The sequence below is a fragment of the Hemitrygon akajei genome, chromosome 17 (assembly GCF_048418815.1).
Source record: "Hemitrygon akajei chromosome 17, sHemAka1.3, whole genome shotgun sequence".
NCBI classification, from domain to species: Eukaryota; Metazoa; Chordata; class Chondrichthyes; order Myliobatiformes; family Dasyatidae; genus Hemitrygon; species Hemitrygon akajei.
This window is the reverse complement of record NC_133140.1, coordinates 14,000,560-14,013,940: the sequence shown is the minus strand read 5'-3', so window position 1 is coordinate 14,013,940 and position 13,381 is coordinate 14,000,560. Positions and strand designations below refer to the sequence as shown.

At 42.7% G+C, this 13,381-nt stretch overlaps 1 protein-coding gene across 6 annotated transcripts in view; it reads left to right on the top strand.

Annotated features, from left to right (window-relative positions):
• LOC140740502 (RNA-binding Raly-like protein) overlaps nt 1–13,381 on the top strand; it is a 1,929,462-nt gene that overhangs the window by 1,544,805 nt on the left and 371,276 nt on the right. For all 6 annotated transcript variants that reach the window (XM_073069704.1, XM_073069706.1, XM_073069701.1 and 3 more), the window contains one exon: nt 4,289–4,364. In XM_073069704.1, the coding sequence (XP_072925805.1) occupies nt 4,289–4,364 (76 nt within the window). The remainder of the gene's footprint in view (nt 1–4,288; nt 4,365–13,381) is intronic.

Sequence of the window (13,381 nt, the reverse complement as noted above, 5' to 3'; positions counted from 1 at the left end):
TTCTGGAGCCTAGCATCAGAATTGAAGATGTTAAAGCCTTGGAGTGGCCACAGAGGAGATTTACTGGAATTAAATGTAATACAGGATGCAAGTTTTGTCTTTGTATCAGAAGTGAGATGCAGTGTTGATTGAAATTATCAAAATCAGCACAGGCTTTGATGGAAGAAGCAGCTGTTTCCAGTATTGGCAAACAAAAAGACACAGATTTGAGGGAATTAGAGAAAGCCGCAGATGAATTGGGAATTCCTTTTTATATTAAGTAAGTTGTGATCTGGAATCTGATGCCTGAAATAATAACAGAACCAGCATTTTGTGGTCATTTTTGTAGGGGAATTGAAAGGAAAGACAATTGCAAGGGATTGGGGGAGTTGTATGGGGCAGTGAAAGCATGGGCACAAGGGGCTGAATTGATTGGGATGAAAGGCTAACTAATCATGGGGTTGGCAAGGGATTCCACTTATAGCTCCAGGACTCAGAATAATGGGCTGGGAGCCTTTCCTGCTAAGGGACAGGATAATTCCTGATTAGTAAACCTATGAGATTTCTCTTATTTTTACCAAGGATGAATGATCACAGGCCTTGGAATTTGGAAGAATGAGAGGTGACTGTATTCAGACACACAAAATCCTAAAAGGGCTTGACTTGCTAAAGGTTGGGATGTTTCCACTAGAGGGAGAGTCACAAAGAAGGGGACATGGCTGAAAATAAGGAGCTGGTCATTTAAAACAGTAGAAATTTCTTCTTCAAAGTGTAGTGAATAAATGGAACACACTGCCATGAGGGTGGCAGAGGTCAGATCATTAGATATATTTAAGATGGGGACAGATAAAAATTTGAAAGTTTGAGGAATTGAAGGCTCTGGGATAGATTGAATCCCAAGACCCTTGAAGAGACTTTTGTACAACAAAGACAAACTTTTGACCTCTTCATTGTGAACCTTGCACCTTATCTGTCTCCCTACACTGCGTTTTCTCTGTATTTCTAACACTTTATTTTACGTTCTGTTACTGCTTTGTCATTTGTACATCTCAACCTACTGTACCTGAGTTTGAAATGTTCTATCCAGATGTCATGCAAAATAAAACTTTTCACAGTATCTTGGAACAATAATAAACCAATTCAGTTCCGGGGAGCTGGAAAAGGAAAGAATTTGAGGCCTGGGTTAGGTATTCAATGATGGGACAGGCTTAAAGGGGCCACACCTGTTCCCACTCCTATGTTTTTGTATCTCAAGTGATTCTGGAGTATGCATCACCACCCAGGAGCACTTTCCATGATTAAATTATACTTTGCTTCAAGAACAATTCCTTGATTATGTCTTTGCTCTATCATATTTTGGGATCATTTTTTGAAGTTTTCTCACTTTACCTGTTTGGATTGGTTCCAATCCCTTTGTGGAGATCTATCTGAAGAGGTAAGACAGGGACATTTATGGTTTGAGTGAACTCTAGTGAAGATGGTCCCTTCATGACAGAACAAACCACAAGAAAAGTGAGCCACGGTCCCAGTGGTAGCAAATAATAAGTTAATTACCCAGTGGTAATTAATCTCTAACTAAATCTGACACAAATTACTCTTCAGTGAAGTCAATTGATTTGATATGAAAAGTAATCGGAGTTAATTGGTGAAATCCCATGTGATTAATCTATTAGCTCTGCCTTTGGCTGCTGTGAGCTTGCAGAGTAATTGAACTGTCTATAAAGAAAGTCAGCCAGAGTTCCTGTGCATCACTTAGCCAGTGTGGATGGGCTCAGGAAATGGCTCTTCCATTGTAGAGTGACCTGTGTACTCTCAGACTGGGAGAATGGAGTCTGTATCCAACATCAGAGTAAAACTTGTGCCAGTGCAACTTCACAACTGTAGCCCTCAATCCTACGGTGTGGTGAATTATGCAATGGTGTTGCAGAGAAGGCTCACCAGACAGACTGTCTCCAAGTTACATCAGCATGTTGGGATGGGACCTTAGCTGATAAAAGCTGAGATTTTATAAGGCATTGGTTAGACCACATTTGGAGTATTGTGAGCAGTTTTGGGCCCCATATCTAAGGAAGAATATACTGGTATTGGAGAAAATCTAAAGGAATTTCAAATTATCCTGGTAATGAAAGGGTTAGTGTATGAAGAGTGTTTGGTGGTTCTGAGCCTATACTCACTAGTATTTAGAATAATAAGGGGCAATTTCATTGAAATCTATCAAATACTGAAAAAGTGGATAGAGTGGACATGGAGAGGATGTTTCCTGTAGTGGAGAGCCTAGGACCAGCGGGCAGAGCCTCACAATAGAAGGACATCCCTTTAGAACAGAGATGAGGAGGAATTTCTTTAGCCAGAGGCTGGTGAATCTGTGGACTTCATTGCCATAGAGAGCTGTGAAGGCCAAGTCACTTGGGTATACTTAAAGCAGAAGTTGATAGTTTTCTGATTTGTAAGGGTGCCAACGGTTATGGGGAGAAAGCAGGAGAATGTGGTTGAGGAGGATAATAAATCAGCCGTGATGAAAGGATGGGGAAGACTCGAGGAGCTGAATGGCCTAATTCTGCTCCTATATCTTACGGTCTTAGTTATGGATTAATGGTAGAGAGAGAAAGGAGTGGGAGGTTGGGAGCCAGAGTGAATAGACACGGGCCCTTTCCTTCTGTGCACAGGAGAGCAGAGGACATCTATACATGTGTTGTGGACAGTATATTGACTGGCTTCATCACAGCCTAATATGGAAACACCAATGCCCTTGAACAGAAAAGCCGTCAAAACGTAGTGGATACAACTCAGTCCATCATGAGTTAAGACCTCCTAACCATTGAACACACCTACATGAAACGTGGCTGCAGGAAAGCAGCGTCCATCATCAGGGACCCCACCACCCAGGCTGTGCTTTCATCTCCCTGCGGAGTCTCAGCACTCACACTGCTAGGATCAGGAACAGTTATTACCCCTCAACTATCAGGCTCTTGAACCAAGGTGATAACTTGACTCAACTGCACTTGCCTTATTATTGAAATGTTCCCACAACCTATGGACTCACTTTGAAGGACTCTTCATCTCATGTTTTCAATATTCATTATTTTTGTATTTGCACAGTTGGTTGTCTTCTGCACTCTGGTTGAACACCTGGTTCGGCATCTGTTCATTGATTCTGTTCTGGTTATTATTCTACAGATTTATTGAGTATGCCCACAAGAAAATAAGTCTCCGGGCTGCATATGGTGACACTCATCTAAGCTAGACAGATTCGGCCTGTATCCCTCTGACCTTTCCTATTGATGTACCATTCCAAATGATGTTACTATTCCTGTGAGAATCACTTCATCTGGCAGCTCATTCCATACACTGATAATGCCCTGGGTGGAGAAGCTGCCCTCAGGTTAAATTTCCCTATGCCCCCAAGTTTTCAATTCCCCAACTCAGGGAAAAGGATTGTGTGCATTCACCCTATGCATGTCTCTCAGGCTCTGTACACCTCTAGAAGATGAAGAAAGCCCCAACCAGCCACATCTTCATAATGTCCACACTGGAGCAGCGACTAAGAAATTAGGGGCTGTAGCCATGCTTTCAGCTTAACTTAGACACATTCACAAAGTGTTTAAGTATGTAATTAGTTTTGCTACAACAAGTGTATGGGACATTGGAAAAAAAAGTTGAATTTCCCCATGGGGATGAATAAAGTATCTATCTATCTATCTATCTATCTATCTAACTTCTAGGGAAGTTTGTATTTAAAGACTCATGTTTTGGGTTGTGACAACTTATTAACCAAAACTTCTTTGCCCTTGAAACAAATGGCTTTCGAGGCCATTTCGGGGGGACATTTCTGAATCTTCCACATGGGCTATATTTGACATCGTGTACAGGCAAGCTCTATCCTGTTTGGGTCTTTCAGTCAGTAAGTTTTATTGTTATTTTTACTTTTTAGAGATACGGCATTTCTGCTGCCCCGTGACCAATTAACCTACACCTTTGGAATGTGGGAGGAAACTGGATTGCGTGGAAGAAACCCACGTGGTCACAGGGAGAACATATGAACTCCTTACAGACTGTGGAGAAACTCAATCCAGTTTGTTGGTGCTGTAATAGCATTCTGCTAACCACTTCACTACAATGCTAGCTTATTAACCAAACTTAAATTCCAGACATGCCACGGTGGGATTTGAACTCACAGCTCTGGATTTTTTCATACAGACTGTTGGATTACTAGTCTAGCAATTTGCCACAGAGGAAGTGGGAGATTTGATATCTGTGTACAAATAATGAGTCACACGACTAGTTTGCTTCTGTCTTTGTGGTCTTGCAGATATAAACATGGCCGGGGAGCCCAAACCATATCGACCCAAAGCAGGACAGAAACGACCCGTCAGCGCATTGTATGGGTGAGTACAACACCAAGTATAAACTGCATCTGCACACAGGCTTGGTTTGAGTCTGTCTCAGGAGCAATGCTGCCTTCTATTATCATCCAAGTAAGGTTTCTGGTGGTCAACACAACAGCCTTGATTTCCAACAATTAACAGACCATATTAATTTATAATTACTATGGCAACTAGGGGGAAGAAAAAGAGTTTTAAACAAAGGGAAGTATGAAAAATGATTTCTGTTCCCAGGCTCTGTGCTGCAGGAAGATAATTTATGAACTACAATTAGGTTCTAAATTGCTTTCCCTGGTGGAGTCGACTCCATGTGTAGTTGGCACATGAAAGCATTCATTTAAAAGAGAAAGGCTCAGCATGTTCGTCTTTATCTATATTTACCACCTTCCCTCATGAAGCAGGGACCTGCAGTTCTCAAAGCCTTTGCCTGCTTGGATGGAATTGAAGCTTGTTTATTATCGTCTTGTAATCTTTGCATTAGAAAGGAAAATTACAATTGAGAAAATAACAGTGCCATGCTGCTTGCATTTTGCATCCTGTTTTATATTCCAGTTCAAGCTGTCACTTATCAGGCTGCAGTACTCCTCAACATCCCTGAGCCTCAGAACCGGGGGATGAGGACACTCAGTTATCTGCAGGCACTGACAAAGCTTAGATCAGGCTGCTAAGGTTAAAGGGTAAGACTTAACAGAGCTGTTCGAAATGCTGGAGTGTTTTGGGAGATGAAAACTGACATGCGTTTATGCCCCTTTCTGAATGCTACTTTTAGAAGTTAGATGTTCTGTGTGAAATTTGTATATGACAAGATCCCTCACAATTGCGATTAGTTCACCTCTTTTGTTTATTTAACTGATGTTCACTGGCGGATAATTATGGAACAGGATTTAGAGCAATATTACTGCTGTTTTTCAAAATAAGACCATGAGACCGATTAATTCATGTAGACACTTCTGCTCTAAGGCATCAGGGTCAGTCTAGCCCACCTTTTAGAGAGCACTCGGATCTCGAGGGCAACACACATAGAGTGCTGGAGGAAATCAACAGGTCAGGCAGCGTCCATGGAGAGGAATAAACTGTTGTTGTTCTGGCCGAGTCCCTTCATCAGGATTTATGAATGAGAATCAGGTTTATTATCATCGGCATGTATCATGAAATTTGTTATCTTGGCAGCAGCAATTCAACGCAATACATAATATAGAAGAAGAAAATATAATAAAATAAATGAGTAAATCAATTACTGTATTGAATAGATAAAAAATGCAAAAACAAATAATATATGTTTAAAAAGTGAGATAATGTTCATGGGTTCAATGACTATTTAGGAATCGGATGGCAGAGAGGAAGAAGCTGTTCCTGAATCGCTGAGTGTGTGCCTTCAGGCTTCTGTACCTCCTACCTGATGGTAACAGTGAGAAAAGGGCATGCCCTGGGTGCTGGGCTCCTTAATAATGGAAGATGTCCAAAATGTTGACATTACATTTTTCTCCATAGATGCTGCCTGCCCTGCTGTGTTCTTCCAGCATTTTGTGTGTGCTGCTTAGGATCTCTAGGCTTTTACTGCTAAAGTTGTCGCTCTGGTTTTGCGCAGTAATATGCCTTAGGCATTACCCTCAAATCCCTGTGACAATAGGCACTACAGTGACTACACTCTTGATGTCTCCAGCATTCTGCTTGTGACTTGAACTGAGAAAATATTCACAAGCAGAAATTTGAATCCGGTAATTCTGAACTTATTGATGTTTCAAGGAATTTGTTGAACTAGAGAAAAGTTCCAGCTCAGTTGATTTTATTGTCATGTGCACGAGTACAGTGAGGTACAGTTACAAAGAACTTGTTCACAGCAACATCACAAGCACGTAGGTTCAGCCAACACCAAGAGCATAAACTATGCAAGAAAGTGAAGACAAAATGAATAGAATGGGCAAAACAAGACATCAGTACAAAACAAAACTCAATCAGGGACAAGTTGATAGCAGTGTGAGAGGTGGTCGATAGTATTCCTATTTTGATTCTTTGAATTTGGTTTTTGATAAACTTATCATGATACTTGTTTCATTCCCACTCCGCTGACCTGCTGATAAAGTGCCAACCATTCTGCCTGCTGAGGGATTTCTCTTCCATCAAAGAGACTTCAGATGTTGGAATCTGGAGCAACACACAAGGTGTTGGAGGAACTCAAAGGATCCAGCTGTGCCCCTGTAGAAAGTCCTTAGGATTTGGGGACTCATCTTCTATCCATGCTATTATCCTTCCTGTAATAACTTGGGCTCTTTATCTTGTTTAGCAACCCCAGGTGTGGCACCTTCTCAAAGACCTTCTGAAAATACAAGTAAATAACATCCACTGACTTTCCTTTGTCTGTCCTTCCTATTATTTCCTCAAGGAATTTGAACAGATGTGTCAGGCAAGATATCCTCTCTCCTATCTTATCACATCTTCAACTACCTCAAAACCTCATCCTTAATAATGGACTGCAACATCTTACCAACCACTGAAATCAGGCTGACTGGCCTATAATTTCCTGTCTTTTGTCTCCTCCCTTCTTAAAGAGTGGACTGGCATTTTCAATGCTCCTGGACCATTCCAGAATCCAATGATTTTTAAAAGATCACTACTATTGCTCCACGATCTCTTCGGCTACCTCTGAGATATAGACCAACATAGATTGGGGGAACACTTTGTCAAGCGCCATCACTCCATCTGCCACAACAGCCAGGATTTCTCAGTGACCACATATTTTAATTCTACTTCTCATTCCCATTCCAACATACTCTCAGGTTGGAGGAGCAACACTCAATATTCTGCCTCGGTAGCCTCCAACCTGATGGGAATATCATTGAATTCTCCTCCTCCCCATTTCCTCTTTTTCCATTTCCCATTCTCACTCCTCTCTCACCCCTTCTCTTCTCATCTGCCTATCGCCTCCCTCTGGTGCTCCTCCTCCTCTTTCTCCCACTCATGTCTACTATCAGATTCCTGCTTCTTCCGGTCTTTACCTTTTCCAGCTGTCGGCTCCCAGCTTCTCACTTCATCCAGTGTGAATTGTAGAAAGGGTGGATCAATACAGATCAAAGCTCAATGAAGCACCATGCGAGATTAAATCTTTTACCAAATGAATTCTAATCAATATTTTGCAAATTCTTCTCAAAACAATTTGCATTTTATTTTTTATTCATTAACCTTAAACCTTCTCTCCTCAGTGCCTGGGACTCGGTAGCGATGGGTTCACAGAAACCAAGCAGCCCGATCCACCCCTGCACAGTCCAAGCCGGTATAATGCCAGATTAGAGTGTTGTTGTCTGCTCCGGATAGACGATATTATGACATGACCTTAATCGTAGGGTCCTGTCTTCCAACATCTGATGGAAACTTTACAGATTAAGTCTGTAAGTCTGCTTTCTTCTATCCACAATCACCCACACTTTTCATTTGGAAGCTGTGGTGGTGATGACACAAATAGGCAAAGCCCTTCATACCACTGTGCACATCCACAAGGGGCACTGTCACAGGAAAGCAGCATCCATCATCAGGGGCCCCCACCGTCCAGGCCAGGCTCTCCTCTCACTGCTGGAGATACGGCAGCCTTAGGTCCCACACCACTAAGTTCAGGAACAGTTATTACCTTTCAAGCATCAGACTCCTGAACCAGTCTAGATGACTTCACTCACCTCAGCCTACTGTCTCACTTTCAAAGACTGTAAACCTCATGTTCTCAGTATTATTTTCTATTTATTGTACTTGCACAGACTGTCTTCTTTTGCACGTTGGTTGTCAGTCTTTATTTGTGTGTAGTATTTGTCATTGATTCTGTTGCACTTTTTGTTCTACTCTGAATGCCTGCAAGAAAATGAATCTCAGTGTAGTAAGTGGTGAATTTGGTAATGAATTTACATTAAATTTTGTACACTGAACAGGGGAATCAGTGAGCAAGTCTAGTAACACGCCCTCCCTATATCTCTTCATCACTAAGATCACCTTAGGGATCATCTGGGTCATCACTCATGCATGGAGTCGCAAGGTGACAGATGCTGGAATTTGAACGAATGAAACAAAACTGCTGGAGGAACTCAGCAGGTCAGGCAGCATCTGTGGAGACAAAATCTGTCTTCTATATTTCAGGCCAAATAGAACCATAGAACACTACAGCACAGTACAGGCCCTTCAGCCCTCCATATTGTGCTGACCCATATAATCCTTAAAAAAAGTACTAAACCCACACTACCCCATAACCCTCCATTTTTCTTTCATCCATGTGCCTGTCCAAGAGGCTCTTAAATACCCCTAATGTTTTAGCCTCCACCACCATCCCTGGCAAGTCATTCCAGGCACCCACAACCCTCTGTGTAAAAAACTTACCCCTGATGTCTCCCCTAAACTTCCCTCCCTTAATTTTGCACATATGCCCTCTGATGTTTGCTATTGGTGCCCTGGGAAACAGGTACTGACTATCCACCATATCTATGCCTCTCATAATCTTGTAGATCTCTATTACGTCCCCTCTCATTCTTCTATGCTCCAAAGAGAAAAGTCCCAGCTCTGCTAACCTTGCTTCATATGACTTGTCCTCCAAACCAGGCAACATCCTGGTAAATCTCCTCTGCACCCTCTCCATAGCTTCCACATCCTTCCTATAATGAGGTGACCAGAATTGAACACAATATTCTAAGTGCGATCTCACCAGAGATTTGTAGAGTTACAACATGACCTCTCTACTCTTGAACTCAATCCCCCTGTTAATGAAGCCTAGCATCCCATAGGCCTTCTTAACTACCCTATCAACCTGTGCAGTGACCTTGAGGGAAGTATGGATTTGAACCCCAAGGTCCCTTTGTTCATCCACACTCTTAAGTAACTGACCATTAATCCTGTACTCAGTCTTCTGGTTTGTCCTTCCAAAATGCATCAGCTCACACTTGTCCGGGATTGAACAAGTGGAAATGTGCAGCGGCTCTGCCCAAAATGTCAACCTCTGCAGATGCTGCCTGACCTGCTGATTTGCCTTTAACACATGCATGAATTTGGCTTCCAATAAGCTTGTTGTCCTGGTCTTTTCCTTAAAAAATCATACCCAGGCTATCTCATTCAAACTTCTATGGATTAGAACCACAAAGTACAATGTAATGTTCAAAAATCCTTCATCCTGTGATTTTTTTATTTTCATGTAATCTTTTTAAAAACCAATTTCTATGTCTTTAATCCCAGAACTGCACTGGGCTTGAATTTATACATTTTTTCTCAACTTTACTAGGAAGGGATAGTGCACATTCCTGATAATGTTTTACAAATCTCTTGTGACTTTATTCTAGGAATTGGTATTCCCTCTATACGAGCCTTCTCCCTCTCCCTCTTTCACTGTAGCTCTGTTCTTATCAGTGTGTTGAAGGAATGTGTTTCCTCCTGGGGGCTTGTAACTTCAGTTATTCTCTTAATATCAGTAAAAGCAGAGCTAATCAAAATCCCTCGGGGTGTTTAAAATGAAACGCAATTTCATTTGGCTGCCTGGAGGTTAGCGAGGGGAGAAAGAAAGTAAACTAGATATAGTGCTGGTGGAAATTGGGAGTAATTCCGACACAGCCTGAAATATTGTATGAGAAAATGTTACGTTGCCCGGAGCCAACAGCAAGAAGAGAAGGTCATGGACGAGCAGGATTCACTTTTGAGGAATGAGATCGTTATCACTTAATTATTAGCACCTGTGCAGATATCGCTGCTCATCTAAATGATTAAAACCTTATTCAAAGACAGAGAGGGACTCGTGTTGCTTCACCATCGGCTTGTAAAATCTGTTTAGAGATTTTCCTGGAGATCTCGGCCCATAACCCCTATCTCCCACCGTTCAGAGACTGTTCTGCCATTGATAGTAAATGCAATTACACTTGAAAAAAAGCGGGAAGGGTTGTCATTCTCTTTTGATTTTTATGTCGCAGATCAAGATATTAATGTGTGATTCCTAGGAGCTCTGTGTTAAGTTATGTTACTTTTCACTTATAATCATAATTCATTCAACATGCAGACACTTCTGCCCAACCGGTCTGTACGGACTAGAATTCCCATCTATCATGCTGCCCAAGATCCACCTATCACCTCTCAGCTCTCATTCCACCCCTTCCTTCTGCCTTTTTATAAGGGCTGCCTTCCCTATTCCTTCCAGTCCTGTTGAAGGACCTTAACCTGAAATGTTGACTGCCAGTTTCCCTCCAGAGATGCTGTCGTGACTTGCTGGTTCCCCTGCCATTTTGTTGCTTCAAAATTACAGCATGTTTCTCCATGTCCCCAAATAAGCCAGCTTAATTGGCCCACCATTGGCCCATCTACCTCTAAATCTTTCCTAAGCATGGACCTGTCCAAATGCCTTAGAAATGTTGTAAATATACCTACCTCAATCACTTCCTCTGGCAGTTCATTCTATATGTGGACCACACTCTGGGTGGAGGAATTGTACCCCCCCCCCCCCCCCAGGTTCCTATCAAACCTCCATCCTCCAGTCCTTGATTCCCCAACCTTGGGAAGAAGACAATGTTCAGTCGGCCCAAAACATCGATTGTACTCTTTTCCTTAGGTGCTGCCTTGCCTGCTGAGTTCCTCCAGCATTCTCTGTGTGTTGCTAGGATTTCTAGCATCTGCAGATTTTCTCTTGTTTGAGATTCTGCAGATGCTGGAGATCCAGAGCAACGAACACAAAATGCTGGAGGAACTGAGCAGGTCAGGCAGCATCTACGGAGAGGAATAAACGGTCAGTGTTTTCATCAGGACTGGAAAGGAAGGAAGCAGAAGCCAGAATTAGAAGGTGGGAGGAGGGAATGGAGTACAAACAGGCAAGTGATAGGTGAGACTAAGGGGAAGCTGGGTGGTGGAGTAGGGATAAAGTAAGAAACAGAGAGGTGATAGGTGAAACTCTTACAATAAGGTAATTCTTTTGGTATTTATAAATGCGAGTATTGAAAGAAAACACAATTCCTCCTTTGATCTTCCCCCTGCCACCATTGTCCAGATCTCTGAACTCCAGGACAAACCTTAGCAAGCCTACAACAAACATGTGTTCACATCCCCTGCATCTGATTGTCCCACAACTCCAGTGATAACCCTGAAAATGCTTCACCTCTCCATGAAGCCCCACACTCGACATTTTAAGTACAGCTTCTTCCCCTCCACCAGAAGATCTCTGTACAGCCCACAAACCCATACACACTAACTCACTATTCATCTTTTGCACTATTTATTTCTTTATTTGTTTAATTATTTATATATGTATGTTTGTAACTTATAGTAGATTTTGTATCTTGCTGTGTACTGCTGCCACAAAACAATAAATTTCATGAGATTTGTCAAAGATAATAAATCTGAATCTAATTTTCAAGCTACCATGAAGAAAGCCCTCGGCACACTGGACATTGGGAATCAGTGCAGCATTCCCACTGGTGAATCAGGAAGGGCGATACTGTTGTGTGGTCAGTAGGTAGGTAGGCCTCTGTTAGTCTCGATAGACCATGGAAAGTTTCCAGGGCGCGAGCCTGGGCAAGGTTTTTTTTATGGAAGACCGACAGTTGCTCAAGCTGCAAGTCTCCCCTCCCCACGCCACCAATGTTGCCCAAGAGAAGGGCATTAGGACCCATACAGCTTGGCACTGGTGTCATCGCAGAGCAATGTGTGTTTAAGTGCCTGCTCAAGGTCACACACAGGGCTCAGCCAGGGCTCAAACTAGCGACCTTCAGACGAACGTCTTAATCACGTGGCCACGCGCCGATGCAGTCAGTAGAGCCACAGTCTCATAGGACCAGGGACTCACCTCAAGTGTTGTCTGCAGAGATTGCAAGCTCTCCCTGAGACTGCAAGCGTTTCTTCCTGGTACTTCAGCTTACACCCCACGTGAAAGGGTTGATAAGTGAATGGGCCACTGTGAGTGGTGGAGTCTGGGGTTAGTTGATAAGAATGTCAGAAGAATTTAAAACATTGGGATTAATATAAAATTAGTGCAAGTTGATGGTTGATAGGGCAGACTCAATGGGCTGAAGGGACTTTTCCACTTTATATCTCTATAAGAAACAGACAGGGATAGACTAATCAACCCATCAAACCTACACTACCATTCACTGAGACATGAAGTTCCAAGCAGTCACATCTGTCTTGACAGAAAACATCCCTCTTTGCCTCCATTTGAAATAACCAAACTCTTATTGTGAAAGTACATCACCTCAAGGTAAAACCCCATATGACGAAAACCATCCAGCATCCACCTTGTTTATCCCTCACAGATATTTCAAACCGTGGAAATCAGAGTGGGAGATGACCACTCGGCCCATGAAGCCTGTGCTAGCCTTCAACTCCTGGCTCACTTTCCTCTAACTTCTCCTTTAAGTACCTCTAGTGATCTCACCTCCACTGCCATCTGAGGTATACAGTTGCAAAGATTTTGCAAGAAGAGAGAGGGCCTCATTTTCTTGTCCTTATAAACTCACAACCTATCATCTCGAGGCAGAGCAGAGGATGCTGCAAAGAGCTTTATAGACCCTTGATAGAGATCTCCCAGAAGTCCAAATCCACGCAGGAGTCCAGCTTCACGCCAATGTCATTACCTGGTCCCAAACAGATAAAGAACTCAACAGCACAGTGCAGGCCCTTCAAGTCACAATGTTGAGCCAACCTAATAACCTACTATAAAATCAATCTGACCCTTCCCTCCTACATAGCCCTTCATAGTTCCATCATCCACGGGAAAGTCTCTTGCTCTCCACTCGATCTCTACCTCTTATTATCCTGTCCACCTCTATCAAGTTACCTCTCACCCTCCCTTACTCCAAAGAAAAAAGCCCTCGCTGGCTCACACTATCCTTATGCTCTCTAATCCAGACAGAGATCCTGGATCCTCTTGAAAGCTTCCCCATCCTTCCTATAATGAGGGCACCAGAAATGGCTATGTGTAGCCTAAGCAGGGTGATACAGGGCTGCAACATTACCCTGTGGTTCTTAAGCTCAATCCCTAACTAATGAAGGCTGGCACACCACACGGTTTCCTAATTACC